This window comes from Schistocerca cancellata, chromosome 2, assembly GCF_023864275.1.
Source record: "Schistocerca cancellata isolate TAMUIC-IGC-003103 chromosome 2, iqSchCanc2.1, whole genome shotgun sequence".
Classification (NCBI taxonomy): domain Eukaryota; kingdom Metazoa; phylum Arthropoda; class Insecta; order Orthoptera; family Acrididae; genus Schistocerca; species Schistocerca cancellata.
Window position 1 is genome coordinate 451,112,324 of NC_064627.1, and position 17,665 is coordinate 451,129,988.

The 17,665-nt window shown below is 39.5% G+C and overlaps 1 protein-coding gene across 3 annotated transcripts in view; it reads right to left on the bottom strand.

The window, feature by feature from the left end:
* LOC126161949 (phospholipid scramblase 1) overlaps positions 1-17,665 on the bottom strand; it is a 157,632-nt gene that overhangs the window by 94,421 nt on the left and 45,546 nt on the right. For all 3 annotated transcript variants that reach the window (XR_007534976.1, XM_049918129.1, XM_049918130.1), the window contains exon 4: positions 8,311-8,418. Coding sequence is in view for 2 of the 3 variants with exons in the window: in XM_049918129.1 (XP_049774086.1) it covers positions 8,311-8,418 (108 nt within the window). In the remaining variant the exon portion in view is untranslated. The remainder of the gene's footprint in view (positions 1-8,310; positions 8,419-17,665) is intronic.

Genomic DNA, 17,665 nt, shown 5'->3' on the forward strand with positions numbered 1-17,665 from the left:
AAGAAAGGGTGAAGGCTGATAAGTTGTCAGAGCTCAGCTAGATGGTGGAAGAAACCGCTGCAGTCCCACTGGAGTATAGTATCGTCCATGGCTGAGAAAGGTGTGAAGGGACTGGGAAGGCAGATTATGCTGCTGGGTCACCTGCTGCCTCCGACTGAGCACCTGTGCTAGTGCTATCCATGGCGTCTGAGGGACCAGCGAGATCGAGGTCCTCAGGGGACGCCCGAATCTCCACCTCGTCCTCAGACGCAGAGGTTGTAGGAAGCAGTGGGACGGATGCCACCGCAATGTCAGGATTCTTGGGGACTTTCTTCTTTTTCTGCTTCTCTCACTGAGTCTTCGGTGGTTCAGGCTGGGAGGGCTTCACCGGGTCAGTCTCAGGGACGGACGACGACCGTGAGGCCCTACGACCAGCGACTGGTGGTTGTTTCAGCCGCACTTGCGGGTGTCCGCGTTTCCGCTGGTCGGAACTTACGAAGGGAGGTCCCGAAGGGACCCCTTCCTGGCGAGAGTAGCCGAAGAAGTCTTACTCTTCCCCGGCTGGGAAGGGGGAACTGATGTCCCCGATGGTTGGGGTGGGGTGTTGGGGTGGGGGGGGGGGGGGGTGTTGAATGGGGCTGGTGGATGCTGACCGATCACAGAGCTAACCGTGTGGGACGACACGGGAGATGGGAGAACCATCGTTGCAGCAGCGGCGTAGGTCGACGTCATTGGCACAGGATGGAGCCTCTCATATTTCCCCCCATCCTCGGAGTATGTCAGGCGGTCCAGGATCTTATATTCCATTATCTTCCATTCTTTCTGGAATATCCTGCTGTCCGGCGAGCAGGGGGAATGGTGTTCTCCGCAGTTAACACAGATGTGAGGTGGAGCACATGGAGTATTGGGATGCGAAAGACATTCACAATCTCGACATCTGATGCCGGAAGTACATCAGGAAGACATGTGCCCAAACTTAGCATTTAAAACACCGTATCGGAGGAGGGATATATGGTTTCACATCACAGCGGTAAACCATCACCATGACCTTTTCGGGTAAGACATCACCCTAGAAGGCCAAGATGAAGGCACCGGTGGCTACTTGATTATCCCTCGGACCCCTATGGACACGCCGGACGAAGTGAACACCGCGTCGTTCTAGGTTGGTGTGTAGTTCATCGTCCGACTGCAGAAGAAGATCCCTGTGGAATATAATACCCTGGACCATGTTTAAACTCTTATGGAGCATGATGCTAACTGAAACATCCCCCAACTTATCGTAAGCGAGCAACCTCCGTGACTGGGCAGAGGATGCTGTCTTGATTAGAACTGACCCAGTGCGCATTTTAGACAAGCCCTCCACCTCACCGAACTTGTCCTCTAAATGCTCCAAAAAAAAAAACCGGGGCTTGGTTGACATAAATGATTCACCATCAACTCGCGTACAGATAGGTACTGGGGTGAATAATCTGCACTGCCTTCTTTGGCCATATGCTCCTCCCATGGAGTGGCCAGGGAGAGAAAAGATCTCGGATCAAATTTCTTCTCGTTGAGGTTAGGCCTCGATCGCTTAGAGACTGCTGGTGGAGGCCCACCAGCGAGAGATGATGTACCACGCTTCATTGCAGGTCATCCGCCCTGATGCCACCCACTCCGACCAGGGGCTCTCCCCACGGGCGCCACCCAGCCACAGCAAAGACCACCTGGCAGGATGGTCTTTGCTGGGAGTCCCAATGCCCCAGAGGGATAGGTATCTACTCCTTGGCATACGTGGGGAGGTAGCAGCTCAGGCATCAGCAGTGCGATCCCTGTGTATTCAGGGGGCTACCACCAAGAGGGTACATGACGACCCCACCACAATGGACTCGCTACCGTGCTGTATGTCGGGTGTCGAATATTGTACATCACGAGGGCAAAGATAGAAGAGCACAATGGAGGGAATGTATGCTACCCGGAATACACTGCAGCTGATGTGGCCGGAAGCTTGGTGTAAGTCCAAGTCCATGACAATATCGGGTGTGCCAGATCTTAGGGCAAGATGGATATATAATACACCACGTAAGACGTCCTTCCCCAAATGGTATGCACTAACAGAAAATTTTGGAAGGTAGTGGTCAAACCCCTTAGGGGACTATCACATTAAGGCCGAAACGTTTGAGACTCCTTTTAGTCGCCTCTTACGACAGGCAGGAATACCGCAGGCCTATTCTTACCCCTGAACCCGCAGGGGGGCAAAATTGAGAAGATAGTTTTAATGGTGTGACAAAACAATTTTTCTGTAGATACAAACAAACTGGACTTTCACAAATGGAACACTGACAGTGGTGCAATACATTATAAAACAAATCAACATGATTGGTACACCATGCATCAGCCATTTGAAACTCCAAGACAGCTGTATATTGGCAAAAATAGAGTAGAAATTGGAACATTTGGTGCAAGTCAAATTTATGTGCAGGTATTCAATCAATAGAAATTGATTATTTTTTGTGTTAAGAGCACTGCATAAAAAGGAATAGATCAAATAATTAAAATGTTGACAATCATGGGTCTTTGGCACAAATAGTATAGCAAATGCTGTTGCTGCATCCAGTGTCGAAAATGAGCTTTATCATTTGGCTGTGATGGTTGTTTCTCACAAATAGTCTTGTGTTGTTTGTTTTAGAAAGTGATGATACCTTATACGGATGGTAAGAAAAACTGGGTTATGAAAATAAGTACTACATGCACTAGTTTTTGAAGGATTGTGGTAAAAAGACAATGACTGACAGCAGATTTTATGAGATGTGTATCTATAGCAAGAAACATCTGCTGGCATTTGGTGAAAGAATGGTGAAACCTACTAAACCTGGATAATTAGTTTACACCGATGTTTGTGGACCATCATAAAAAAATAATTTACAGAGTTTCCAATACTTTGCTGTTTTCAAGGATGATTTTTCCAGTTTCACGGTAACATACCTTTCACAACATGAAGATGAAGGTAAAGAAAAATTATCATGGTCAATTAAAACAATAAAGACTCTAGTTCAATTTACAGCTGTGAAGGAATTATGTAAAGCTGGTGGCAAGGAGTTCCATAATTAAGATGTACATAGGTTTGCTCTCTCAACTGGATGGAAACATTCAATTACTGCACTTTATGGAAGACAACACTGGAGGAAGACATAATTTCACTGAAAAAAGCAAAACATAGGAACTAGTTTACAAACTACGATTGAAGACTGATGTGTTTCTGTCAGAAAACTGTATGCAAATATTGCAGTGGTTCAATATAAAGCTTGACTGGTTCCAAAATGATATGTTCAATGATTTGGAACTGATTTTGTTGACACATTTAACCTCACAGCAATATTTAAGATGATGAGAGCCCTGTTGAGTGCTGGAATTCAACATGAATGGTGTATAATGCAATTTGATGTAAGAATGTCATTTCTCAATGGTATTTTTGGGAAATTTACATACTATCAACCAGATAGCTATAATGACGGTACAAGTGTTGCACTAAATTGCTGAAGAATCTGCACAGTTTTAAGCATGCCTCAAAATACTAATAAGAATCTCTTTTTAAATCTCTCAGTGAATGTAATTTATGGCAGAGCCATGCAGAATCATTTATGTTCTACTTTGAAAACCTGGTAATGCTATTTTACATTACTGATGGATTGGCTATGGGTTCCAGGGATGCAACAACTAAATTTATTGAACATTGTGATAAATGTTTTCAGATCACAGTAGAAAATGTTCATTACTTCCTTGGCTTGCAAATCAAGAAATTTGACAATTGTACCCAAATAAATCAGTCTGCAGATGTGAAGAGAATTTTAAACAAATATGGCGCGGTGGATGTAAGATCATTATCTTTACCAAACGAACCACGTTGGTTACTAGGAGAGTCACGTTTTTTTAAACAATAGTGAACCCTGTCAAGAAATATTTGTAAGTTTGTTGTATTTAACACAGGGCACAAAACCAAATTTATCATTTGCTGTTAATGTTGTATTCACAATTTAAGACTCAACAACATAGGTGTAGTTCGCACTGCTCAAAAAATACTCAGATATCTTAATTAAACAATTACACATGGCACTAAGTTTGAGAAGAATGATGAGTGTAGTATTGAAGCTTATAGTGATGTTGACCATGGTGGGGATAAATGCACAAGACAATCAAATAGTAGAATTGTACTCAAGTTTGATGGAGATTCCTTTGTGTGAAAAGTTAAATTACAGCTTTGTGTTGCTCTTTCTTCAAAGACACAGAATATGTGGCTGAAAGTAAACTTCCAAATCACTTGTGTGGTTAGAGCAACTTCTGAAAGAAACTGCAGCTGTTGATGAATCATGAGTTCCTATTTCACAAATAGATAACCAAATCATTATCAAGTTTATCAATGGGCCAGAATTTTATGAATGTTCAAAACACACAGAGACAAGGTACCATCACATTCATTAACTAGTTTAATGAAAGGAAGATTTAGAGTGACCACACATCAACCAGCTGACATTCCAACCAAAGAATTACCATTTTCAGTGCCACAGATGATAAAATAAGTTGTTGGTGTTGTGTCTTCTTCATCGTATTTATGAAATATTGTGGGGGAGTGTAATTCTGATGTTTTACATAAATGTTTTATTTTAAAAATGGCCTATAGTATTTTATCAACAATGTTCACTTGAGATATCTCAGGGCTGCATTAATGAGGATACTCACTCACTTTCTTCCTTGATTCAAGTGTGAAGGAACAGGAAATGGAACACTAAATAACCTGTAAAGAAATCCCTAATCAGGTGATGTGATTAATGTTTACTTGTACAGATTCCTCACATAATTATAATTTCAAACAATGAGTTCAGAATACACAGAAACATGCAACGTATCTAGTCTCTCATGTTCAAACACTGAAAAAAAAGAGATGAAAACCCAATAGCATCTGACCAATAATAAATTGCCTGTTTCATTGTCCACATAACAATCAGTTTCTGAAAATGTTTCTTGCTACACAAAAACAGTTTGGGAAGGCTTGCGTGCCTCAGCGATACAGATAGCCGTACCGAAGGTGCAACCACAACGGAGGGGTATCTGTTGAGAGGCCAGACAAATTTGTGGTTCCTGAAGAGGGGCAGGAGCCTTTTCAGTAGTTGCAGGGGAAACAGACTGGATGATTGACTGATCTGGCCTTGTAACACTAACCAAAACGGCCTTGCTGTGCTAGTACTGCGAACGGTTGAAAGCAAGGGGAAACTACAGCCATAAATTTTCCTGAGGGCATGCAGCTTTACTGTATGATTAAATGATGATCGTGTCCTCTTGCGTAAAATATTCCGGAGCTAAAATAGTCCCCCATTCGGATCTCCAGGCGGGGACTACTCAGGAGGACATCATTATCAGGAGAGAGAAAACTGGCGTTCTACGGATCAAAGCGTGGAATGTCAGATCCCTTAATCGAGCAGGTAGGTTAGAAAATTTAAAAACGGAAATGGATAGGTTAAAGTTAGATACAGTAGGAATTAGTGAAGTTCGCTGGCAGGAGGAACAAGACTTTTGGTCAGGCGAATTCAGGGTTATAAATACAAAATCAAATAGGGATAATGCAGGAGTCGGTTTAATAATGAATAAAAAAAAATAGGAGTGTGGGTAAGCTACTACAAGCAGCATAGTGAACGCATTATTGTGGCCAAGATAGACACAAAGCCCACGCCTACTAGAGTAGTACAAGTTTACATGCCAACTAGCTTTGCAGATGATGAAGAAATTGAAGAAATGTATTATGAAATAAAAGAAATTATTCAGATAGTGAAGGGAGACAAAAATTTAATAGTCATGGGTGACTGGAGTTTGGTAGTAGGAAAAGGGAGAGAAGGAACCGTAGTAGGTGAATATGGATTGGGGCTAAGAAATGAAAGAGGAAGCCGCCTGATAGAATTTTGTACAGAGCACGACTTAATCATAGCTAACACTTGGTTCAAGAATCATAAAAGAAGGTTGTATACATGGAAGAAGCCTGGAGATACTGACAGGTTTCAGATAGATTATATAATGGTAAGACAGAGATTTAGGGACCAGGTTTTAAACTGTAAGACATTTCCAGGGGCAGATGTGGACTCTGACCACAATCTATTGGTTATGAACCGTAGATTAAAACTGAAGAAACTGCAAAAAGGTGGGAATTTAAGGAGATGGGACCTGGATAAACTGCCTAAACCAGAGGTTGTACAGAGTTTCAGGGAGAGCATAAGGGAACAAATGGCAGAAATGGGGGAAAGAAATACAGTAGAAGAAGAATGGGTAGCTTTGAGGGATGAAGTAGTGAAGGCAGCAGGGTATCAAGTAGGTAAAAAAAAGAGGGCTAGTACAAATCCTTGGGTAACAGAAGAAATACTGAATTTAATTGATGAAAGGAGAAAATATAAAAATGCAGTAAATGAAGCAGGCAAAAAGGAATACAAACATCTCAAAAATGAGATCGACAGGAAGTGCAAAATGGCTAAGCAGGGATGGCTAGAGGATAAATGTAAGGATGTAGAGGCTTATCTCACTAGGGGTAAGATAGATACTGCCTACAGGAAAATTAAAGAGACCTTTGGAGAAAAGAGAACCACTTGTATGAATATCAAGAGCTCAGATGGAAACCCAGTTCTAAGCAAAGAAGGGAAAGCAGAAAGGTGGAAGGAGTATATAGAGGGTCTATACAAGGGCGATGTACTTGAGGACAATATTATGGAAATGGAAGAGGATGTAGATGAAGATGAAATTGGAGATATGATACTGCGTGAAGAGTTTGACAGAGCACTGAAAGACCTGAGTCGAAACAAGGCCCCGGGAGTAGACAACATTCCATTAGAACTACTGACGGCCTTGGGAGAGCCAGTCCTGACAAAACTCTACCATCTGGTGAGCAAGATGTATGAGACAGGCGAATTACCCTCAGACTTCAGGAAGAATATAATAATTCCAATCCCAAAGAAAGCAGGTGTTGACAGATGTGAAAATTACCGAACAATCAGTTTAATAAGTCATGGCTGCAAAATACTAATGTGAATTCCTTGCAGACGAATGGAAAAACTAGTAGAAGCGTACCTTGGGGAAGATCAGTTTGGATTCCATAGAAATATTGGAAAACGTCAGGGAATACTGACCCCACGGCTTATCTTAGAAGCTAGATTAAGGAAAGGCAAACCTACGTTTCTAGCATTTGTAGACTTAGAGAAAGCTTTTGACAATGTTGACTGGAATACTCTCTTTAAAATTCTAAAGGTGGCAGGGGTAAAATACAGGGAGCGAAAGGCTATTTACAAATTGTATAGAAACCAAATGGCAGTTATAAGAGTCGAGGGACATGAAAGGGAAGCAGTGGTTGGGAAGGGAGTGAGACAGGGTTGTAGCCTCTCCCCAATCTTATTCAATCTGTATATTGAGCAAGCAGTGAAGGAAACAAAAGAAAAATTCGGAGTAGGTATTAAAATCCATGGAGAAGAAATAAAAACTTTGAGGTTCACCGGTGACATTGTAATTCTGTCAGAAACAGCAAAGGACTTGGAAGAGCAGTTGAACGGAATGGACAGTGTCTTGAAAGGAGGGTATAAGATGAACATCAACAAAAGCAAAATGAGGATAATGGAATGTAGTCGAATTAAATCGGGTGATGCTGAGGGAATTAGATTAGGAAATGAGACACTTAAAGTAGTAAAGGAGTTTTGCCATTTGGGGAGCAAAATAACTGATGATGGTCGAAGTAGAGAGGATATAAAATGTAGACTGGCAATGGCAAGGAAAGCGTTTCTGAAGAAGAGAAATTTGTTAACATCGAGTATAGATTTAAGTGTCAGGAAGTCGTTTCTGAAAGTATTTGTATGGAGCGTAGCCACTTATGGAAGTATTGAATAGGATTGGGGAGAAGAGAAGTTTGTGGCACAACTTGACTACAAGAAGGGATCGGTTGGTAGGACATGTTCTGAGGCATCAAGGGATCACCAATTTAGTATTGGAGGGCAGTGTGGAGGGTACAAATCGTAGAGGGAGACCAAGAGATGAATACACTAAACAGATTCAGAAGGATGTAGGTTGCAGTAGGTACTGGGAGATGAAGAAGCTTGCACAGAATAGAGTAGCATGCAGAGCTGCATCAAACCAGTCTCTGGACCGAAGACTACAACAACAACAAGATCAACTAACTGCCGTTTCAGTGTGTAACAGCTTTGCACTGGTGACAAAGATCACCTCATGTTATTAACCATGGCAAAATGATAAAAAAAAAAGAAATGGTATGAATATCTCAGAACTGCTAGCACAAATGCAACAACTCATTCATCTGTAAATATTGCAGCTTACCTTCCAGTAGTTCAACTTTTTGATGCACAAGCAACTGGTCAATGAGTGTAAGGTACTCGAGGCCTGGCGGTACATTGGGATTGCCTTGTGGCATATTCATCCAGTCGCCTGAAAGGAATAGAACAGACAATGTTAAGTTTTTATACATAAAGTGAACTTCATTTGAAACATGGAATATGGAAAAAAAGGTTTCACACAGCTGTCTTCATTTTCCAAGCAACAACAGAAAACAAATTATAAAAAAAGGGCAAATGAATACCTAGGAAACTAAAGTTTTGGTATTTTACATTGTTGCAAAAGCATCAAATAGCAGGTTTGCTGAGTCTTCAAGTTGCTTTTGTTTCACAGCAGCTACTAACCTGAAAAAACAGACTTTTATTAAATAACAGCTAACATACAGTACAACTTTTATACTGTAATATATAGTTTATAAAAATAATGTTAATAATATCTTCTGTTTCATATCAGTTAAAGTTCAACTTTCTGAAAAGTCCCACAAGTGAGTTTGTGCATTACAGGTGCATTTCTTCTTTATGTGATCAGATGGGAATGACATTTTTCTAGTTTGGTTGAACTACATTACGATATGATTTATATATGTCCAGATTTGCATTTAAATTTGATCAACTGATGGTAGGAGATCATAAATTTTAAACCTACTTTTCAAAAATGTCTACATTGTAAATGTTTCAACTTTATAAACTGAATAACAATACATGTGAAATGTTCACATGGCACAAAAGTGATATAAATACGTATGTAAATTGTAGTTGTTTACAAAGAAAATGCCTTTTTTTGCATGCTGCACATCAAATTTTTATTTTTATTTATGCACCCAGATGCGTTTTGCCTTTTTTACAAGGCATCTTCCTGAAATAGTACATGATTTGTCCATTTTTACACATAGGTTATGGTTTCACATCTAGGTTATAGATTTAAAAACAATTCCTTAACGTTTTTTTATGAAATGGAAAGATACTTACATGTAAGGAATTAGAAGTTGCCTGTAAGTACCTTTCCATTTCATAAAAAAAGAATTACAGAAATGTTTTTAAATCTATAGCCTAGATGTGAAGCCATAACCTATGTGCAAAAATGGACAAATATTGTAATATTTCAGGACACCCACTGAAGATGCCTTGTAAAAAAGGCAAAACATGTCTGGATGCATAAATAAAAATGAAAATTTCGATGTGCAGCATGCAAAAAAAAAAGGCATTTTCTTTTAAACAACAGCAATTTATATATAGCTGCTGCAAAAATGGCTACTACAAGAAACATGTTAAATACAGATGTACTTATTAATAGCCTTCAGAGGACACACAACACTACAGCACTGAACAAACAGTGATGTGAAACAAAAACAGCTATACAAGGGTACAGGATTGTAGATTGTATTTTATTGGTCCTGTTGTCTACATACCAGCTTATGCATAAGACATTGGACAAGTCAAGTTATAAATATACAGGCTGAAAGTCATTTCAAGGCATACATATTTAAGCTTACAATAATACACTTTACACGTAAGTATTTATATAACACATTTCATAAATTTAAATATTCTTCAATGGAGTAAAAGCAGTGATGCTGTAAATATGACTTTAGAGATTTTCCAAATGTATTGACCTCAGTGACAGCTTTTATGTTTTCAGGAAGTTTATTATAAAGCTTAACTCCCATGTGAAAAGTACCTTTTCGCACAGTGCTGTGCCGATTTGAGCCATATGTAAGTTTCTGTTTTGTCTGGTAAAGTGCACATGTATATCAAAGTTTTTTTGCAGTCTCTGGTCCTTGCCTATTACATTTAATTTAAAGAACAAAAGGGTTTCCATAATGTATACACATGGTAATGAAGGAATACCAGATTTCTTAAACAGGGGTTTACAAGAGTCTCTAGGCTTGCACCCAAACAAGATTCTAATGGCCCTTTTTTGTAGTTTAAAAGTGCTATTAGCTGTTTCAGAGTTTCCCCAGAAGGTGACCCAATATCTAAGACGAGAATGAAAGTACGCACGATATGCATTCAATACTGTTTTCTCACTACAGCATGATTTTAATGAACAAAGAAGGTAACATGTTTTGCTCAGTTCTGCATTGAGATATTCAATATGCTTATTCCATCTGATGTTACTCTGCAGCCAAAGTCCTAAGAATTTGGTTTCAGTACTGTTACCAACTGGTTCGTCATTGATAGAGACTGATCGGATAAACATGTCCTTGTTAGGAACATTGTGGAATTTTAGAGCAACGGTTTTCTTACTGTTTATTACAAGCTGATTACTCTGTGCCCAGCTGCTAAGTTGTTTCGTGACCGTGTTTACTGTCTGCTGTAACTGTTCATCGTCGTCTCCTTTTAGTAGAATCGAGGTGTCATCTGCAAATATGATTGTTTTGTGTGCATCAACATTTAAGCTTAGATCATTTATGTACAGAAGAAACAGAAGGGGTTCCCAATACTGATCCTTGGGGTACACCACATTTTATTTGTTTATAGTCAGATAAGTGATTATATACAGTTTTTAGTTCAATATTTGTGTGCTTGACACACACTGCCTGCATACGATTAGTCAGAAAGGAACTGATCCACTTGTTGGACAGACCTCGAATACCATATCTTTCTAGCTTTGACAGCAGAATTTTATGGTCCACCATGTCAAAAGCTTTTGACAAGTCATTAAAGGCTCCTACTGTTTCCTGTTTTTTGTCCATCAGATTTAGGATGGAATTGATGCACTCATAGACAGCAGTTGTCATTGACCTCTTATTTCTGAATCCATGTTATTCATTACATAGGATGCTGTTTTATTTATAAATTTCATAAGTTTCTCATACATAACTTTTACCAGTACTTTAGAGATGCAGGAGGAAATTGTGATGGATCTGTAGTTATTTACATTGTCTTTATCCCCTTTTTTATACACAGGGATAACTTTTGATGTTTTCAACACATCAGGGAAAGTGCCTGCCTGAAGTGAGCAGTCGCATAAGTGTGTGAGTACTTCAATTAGGTTTGATGCGCCCTTCTTTAACATTGTTGCGGGTATACCATCAATACCTGCCGATATAGAATTTTTTAGTCCTTTTATTGCTTTAGCTACTTCATCTTGTGAAACAGAACTGATGTACATTGATCCTCTACATGCACTTATTTTATATTCATTTGCCTGGGTGCTCTTAAAGTATAATTGAAGTTTCACTACTTGAGTGGGACTCTGTGACATGAGATCATAGGACCATGAAACTTTGTGGGAGCATTTGAACAGACAGGCAGAAAAGAAGTAACAAATAAACCATTGGTATAAAGAGATTTTAAATCCCACATGAAACAGTAACCTTTGTTAACTGTCCCACGTTCATGTACCACATTACAAATGCTGCTCAGTGTGACAACCATCTGTATCCATGACAGCCTGGAGTTGCACTAGAGATACTGTTTCACAACTGTTTGTAGCACTTTCCGAATTGTGCACAGTGGAATATTCAGTTATCATGACACAGCTCGTGCACTGCTTCATGATGGTACTTTGCATCTAGCATTTTCAGCCATGGCAATAGTAACTTGCTCAACAATTTGTGGCTCAACTGACCGATGACCCCTCTCAGTAGCAATTCCCAGGTTGTCAGTTAATTCCTTTAATGCATCAATACTCATGAAGAGCATCAGTACTATTGCTGTTGTTTTGGAAAAAAAAAAATTTACAAGTAAAGCCCTATTCATCTTGTCTAGACCTACATTCACTGTCTGCAACTGTAATGCAAACTGATGCTTGCGTTTCTATCCTACATCAATGTACCAGTACCAGTGCTTAATGGCAAGTCATGACACTAACACTACTAACAATGCAAATCTTGCAGCCCACAGTATCATCATTATTCTTATAAAGTTGGGCATTGGTACAGTAAACAGTTTTTCGTCAATACTGGCTCTAGTAGTGAAAGGTTAATTATAACCAACTTGTGCTATATGGTGTAGAGAATGTGAAATGTTTACTTTAAGAACAGTATTTTAAGAACTTTAAGTAGGTGCTTTAAGAACAGTACATAGTAAGGAAAAGTGTTTGTGCACAAACTGAGAAGAAGTAATAGCAAGTGATCAGCTAATGAATCTGGAAAGCTTTGGAGCATAGATGGATTACACGATCACATATAACAGGTGTTTTGACAAATTTCAGAAAATATTAGTAAGAAAGCAGCTGTTTTCCAACTGTAATTCAGAATTCAAGTAATTCCTAATATGCCACTGAAAGACACTCACAGAAATATGGAGATGTAGTGCTCAAAATCACATTTTCTATGGTGGACTATGAAAAACAAAAGGAGTTTAATCAGAGAAAGAGATAGTTACATGAGGATAGCCCGCCTGGTTGGCCGTGCGGTCTAATGGATGGCTTTCCGGGCGTGCCTGAAGTGCCTGGTCTCTGGCACGAGTCCGCCCGGCGGACTTGTGTTGAGGTCCGGTGAACCGGCCAGTCTGCGGATGGTTTTTAGGCAGTTTTCCATCTGCCTCTGCAAATGCGGACTGGTTCCCCCTATTCTGCCTCCGTTACACTACGTCAGCGATTTCTGCGCAAACGAGTTATCCACGTACGCATACCCAACCATTACTCTACCACACAAACATAGGGGTTACACTCGTCTGGTGTGAGACGTTCCCGGGGAGGGGGCGGGGGGGGGGGGGGGGGGGGGGGGCCTGCGGCTGGGACGGAGCCTCTCTATCATTTCTAGGTGTCCCCAGTTAACATACAATACAATACAAGTTTTAGATGTTCCAAAGTGAAGTAACCATGACTATACAAAAAGAATGATATGGTCAGTGCTGGTAAGTCTACTGAAAGGTAAGTGGAGCAGAGGTATATTGAGAAGAAAACATCACCAAATTGATGTCATATTTCAAGAAGGAAAAAGCAGACTTCCAAAATATCAGCCCTAGCAATTGCTCCTGCATGAAAATTTGCGCCGTAACTATGATATTACACAGTAATGACCTTCTGAACACACAGCTTTGAAGTATGTCTGCACACAGGTTGTCGCTTGCTTCCACCCCACTGCAGCTAATTAATGCCCGAGTGTGAAGTACTGTATGGTGGAGTGAGTAATAGTTCTGTGAAATACTGTTTGGACATAGATAACATGCTTTGTTCATTGTGAATAGTTTTACGTTGCAGTTCACAAATGCAATGTAAATGAATGAAGCGAATGAGTGTGTCATTAAAGTAGCAGCATAGCGCTATTTAATTACCAACAGTGCTGTTTTGAGATTATAATGCTCACACTGTTACCGTGCAGTACATTTGCTGGAGATACACAATTCTTCAATGACATTGGCATGATCCAATGACACATTGAAAATCTTTAGCTTCACTTTATTTCATAATAATACTACAGTTCACTTGGTTTATTCATTTTGACTGTGAGGTGTATATATCACTGCAGAATAAAGAGAATATTGTTAAAATAATATTGAATGTATATGTGCATGAGGTGGTTATATTATGTGCTCTCATATTACTTACTATTTTCTGTGTAGAATACTATGTTCTCACGCAAGATTCCCAAACACAGTGGACAGACGTTTCCATCTCCCCCATATTCTTCCTTGCCTTCAACATGCCACAAGCAAGAGGGCTCTGACTGTCACTCTGTTGTAAAGTACTTCCCACTTGGGCATTAGGCTGCTACAATGGGACAGAGTGATTGACAAACAACCAGTGCATGTGGAGGTTAAAGGCTGCACTTTCAGAAGGTCATAACTGCATACTATCAGAATTATGGCCAAATTTTCACATTGGATCGATTGCTGGGACTGATGTCTTGCAAAAGTGCTTTTTCTCCTTACAATACAAGGTCAAGTTGGTGACATTCACTTTTGAGCCTATTAATCTGCTTAGGATTAGAAAAAACTCTATGCCAAGGAACCTTATCAACTACAGACTGACTCCACAAATAAATACCAAATTGATAAGGAAACCAAGCAACTAGATTTTTTTGAAAGTCTCTCCCACTGTTGTGGTATCACTCTAATTTCCAGTTCTGACACTTTTAAGCTAATAGAACATTTTCTTCAGCGTATATCATTCAGCATTTTCAGTCCAACAACACTATTGACAAGTAGCAGCCACAGATCCACTGCTGAACAATATAAGCTCTGGCAGTGGTAGTTGTGAAAATGAAGACAATGTTGTAACATAAGCAATGCCAATGATATACATCTCATGACTGCTATTTTGTTATTACATTATTGGGCAGTAGCCAGAGTGCAAATGATACTTTCACAAAGGTGTGTGTTTACAGTCACAGGCTAAGGAGAAGGGTTCTCACTTGCTGTTGTCCAAGATGGGATGTGACAGGTGGAGAGCTGATGATCCTCTCAGAGCCACCACTTCTTTGAATACCTTGTATTATAATACAGTATTTAGTATTGTTGTGATCTTCAGTCTGATGACTGATGCAGTTTTCCACAATAGTCTAACCCTTGCAAGTCTCCTCATCTCTGCATAACTACTTCAACCTACATTCATTTGAATCTGCTAGGGCAAAGGTTGGAGGAAAGTAACAGCTTACTACCTCCAATAGGACCACACCTAGCAAAGCATTGTGGTGTTCAAACCGAACTTCAAGTTGAGGACTGCTTTACGTTTTTTACTACTCCCTATACAAAGTTCCCTCAAAGATTCCCATTAACAAATTGATGATTTATTGATGACTCAGGGTAAAGCCTATCAACTCAATTTGATTCAGTAACCCCCCCCCCCTCCTTTTCTTAGTTACCTGATCTACCCAACTATGCTTCAGCATTCTTCTGTAGCACAACATCTTGAAAACATTCTCTTCTTGTCTGAACTGTTTATCGTTCATGCTTCACTTCCATACAAGGCTACACTCCAGGCAACCACCTTCAGAAAAAGAGTTCCTAACACTTAATTTATATTTATTGTTGACAAATTTCTCATTTTCAGAAGCACTTTGTGGCTACTGCTAGTCTGCATTTTATAGCCTCTCTCCTTCTTCCACCTTCAATTATTTTGCCACTTTAGTAACAAAACTCATCTACAGCTTTCAGTGTCTCATTCCCCAACCTAATTCCCGGAGCATTACCTGATATAATTCAACTACAGATCTGTAAAAAATACAGCATCTCATACCACACACAAAAGTGACAGAAGTTATCACACATAAAATAAAGGGAAGGCAACAACTCAGATCGATGCACAGAGCACAGAAACACATAACAGAAAACAGCATTCACACTAGCTTTTGAGCACTAGCTCTGTTTCTAGCAGTATTACACACATCCACACATACAACAACATAGACACCCAAACGTACACTCCCATGATAACAGCAAGACTAATGTCGTGGCCACAGGAGTGTGTGTTTGGATGTTCGCGTGGATGTATGTAATACTGCTAAAAAACGAGCTAGTGCTCCAAAGCTAGTGTGAATGCTGTTTTCTGTTATGTTTTTCTGTACTCCACTCTTCAATCCGCTATAGGTGAGGATTACCTTTCCCTTTTTTTACGTACTGCTCCATCAAGGAATTTCCATTATTGTTATAGAATTTGTCATATGATCAAACCAGGTAGAAGAATTTGTTAAAAGACATTTTGCTGTACACCATGAGGAATATATGGTAAGAAAGAGATACTAGATAATACACACAAGTGTGCAGAAACAAGAGGTAGGATATCACTGCAGCATTACAGGATATTATTTACCATTATTCAAAGAATAAGTTGCCTTCCTCAGTTACTAGAGAAAATATTGATTCTCAGTGGGGAACATTTGCTTCAACTTTGAAATATGGGAAAGGTGTACTCTTATAAAACCGCAACATTGCAAAACTGTGACACAGTTAAATAAACGAAAGTTGAAACTACTTTCAAGACATAAAGCAGTACCATACTCAAGTAAGAATTGGACAACCCCGAAGTACAGCAACAATGGAAAACGACAAATCATCACTAATGTATATCTTGTATGCCCACATCAAATGGCAAGAGTGCTAAGAATAAAATCTTTATGATGTTAAAATTGATGTGGATCTTTATGGTAGACAGGTTGTTGTGTGGACATGTTATAGCAGTCAAATAATAAATGGCCAATCTTCTTGATTGTATTAGGCACTATTGTCACAGTCTGACAATTCAATATTTTTACACTTAGCTCATGGTATACAGCAAGATGTCTTTTAACAAATACTTACAAGCCGCAGAACACCCAGCATGTAAGGTAGAAGGAATTTTTTAACCAGTAAGAAATTTATATATGAAAATAGAGAAATAAAAATGAAAAACGGGTAAGACCAAAACAGTGACCAATAGCATGTGGTAGAAGATGAGCTTGGGGAAGATCATTTGGGTCCTGGAGTAATGTTGAAATAGGCGAGGCAATACTGATCCTACGACTTATCTTAGAAGATAGGTTAAAGAAAGACAAACCTATGTTTATAGCTTTTGTAGACTTAGAGAAAGCTTTTGACAATGTTGAGTGGAATACACTCTCTGAAATTCTGAAGTTAGCAGGGGTAAAACACAGGGTGCAAAAGGTTATATGCAATTTACACAGAAACCAAGCAGCAGTTCTAAGAGTCAACGGGCATGAAATGGAAGCAGTGGTTGAGAAGGGAGTGAGACAGGGCTGTAGCCCATCTACAATGTTGTTCAATCTGTACATTGAGGAAGCAGTAAAGGATCCCAAAGAAAAATGTGGAGAAGAAATTACAGAACAGGGAGAAGAAATAAAAAAAACTGAGATTTGCCAAAGACACTGTAATACTGTCTGGGACAGTAAAGAACATGGAAGTGCAGCTGAATAGACTGGACAGCACCTTGAAAGAAGGATATAAGATGACTGTCAACAACAGCAAAAGAAGGACAATGAAGTGTCGTAAAATTAAATCAGGTGATGGGGGAATTGGATTGGGAAATGACACACTGAAAGTAATACATGAGTTTTGTTATTTGGGCAGTAAAATAAGTGACAATGCCCAAAATATGGAGGACATGAAACGTATACTGGCACTATCTAGCAAAGCATCTCTGAAGAAGAGAAATTTGTTAATGCTGAATACAAATTTAAACATCAGGAATCTTTTCTGAAGGCACTTGTCTGGAGTGTAGCTTTGTACTAAGGTGAAACATGGACAATATGCAAATAAGACAATAAAAGAATGGAAGCTACAGAATAATGCTGAATATTAGATGGGTAGATCATGATACTAAAGGGGAGATACTGAATAGAATCGGGGAAAAAAGAAATTTGTGGCATAACTTGACTAAAAGGGATTGGTTGATAGGACACATTCTGAAATATCAAGGCATCACCAATTTAGTACTGGGGTGAAGTGTGTTGGCA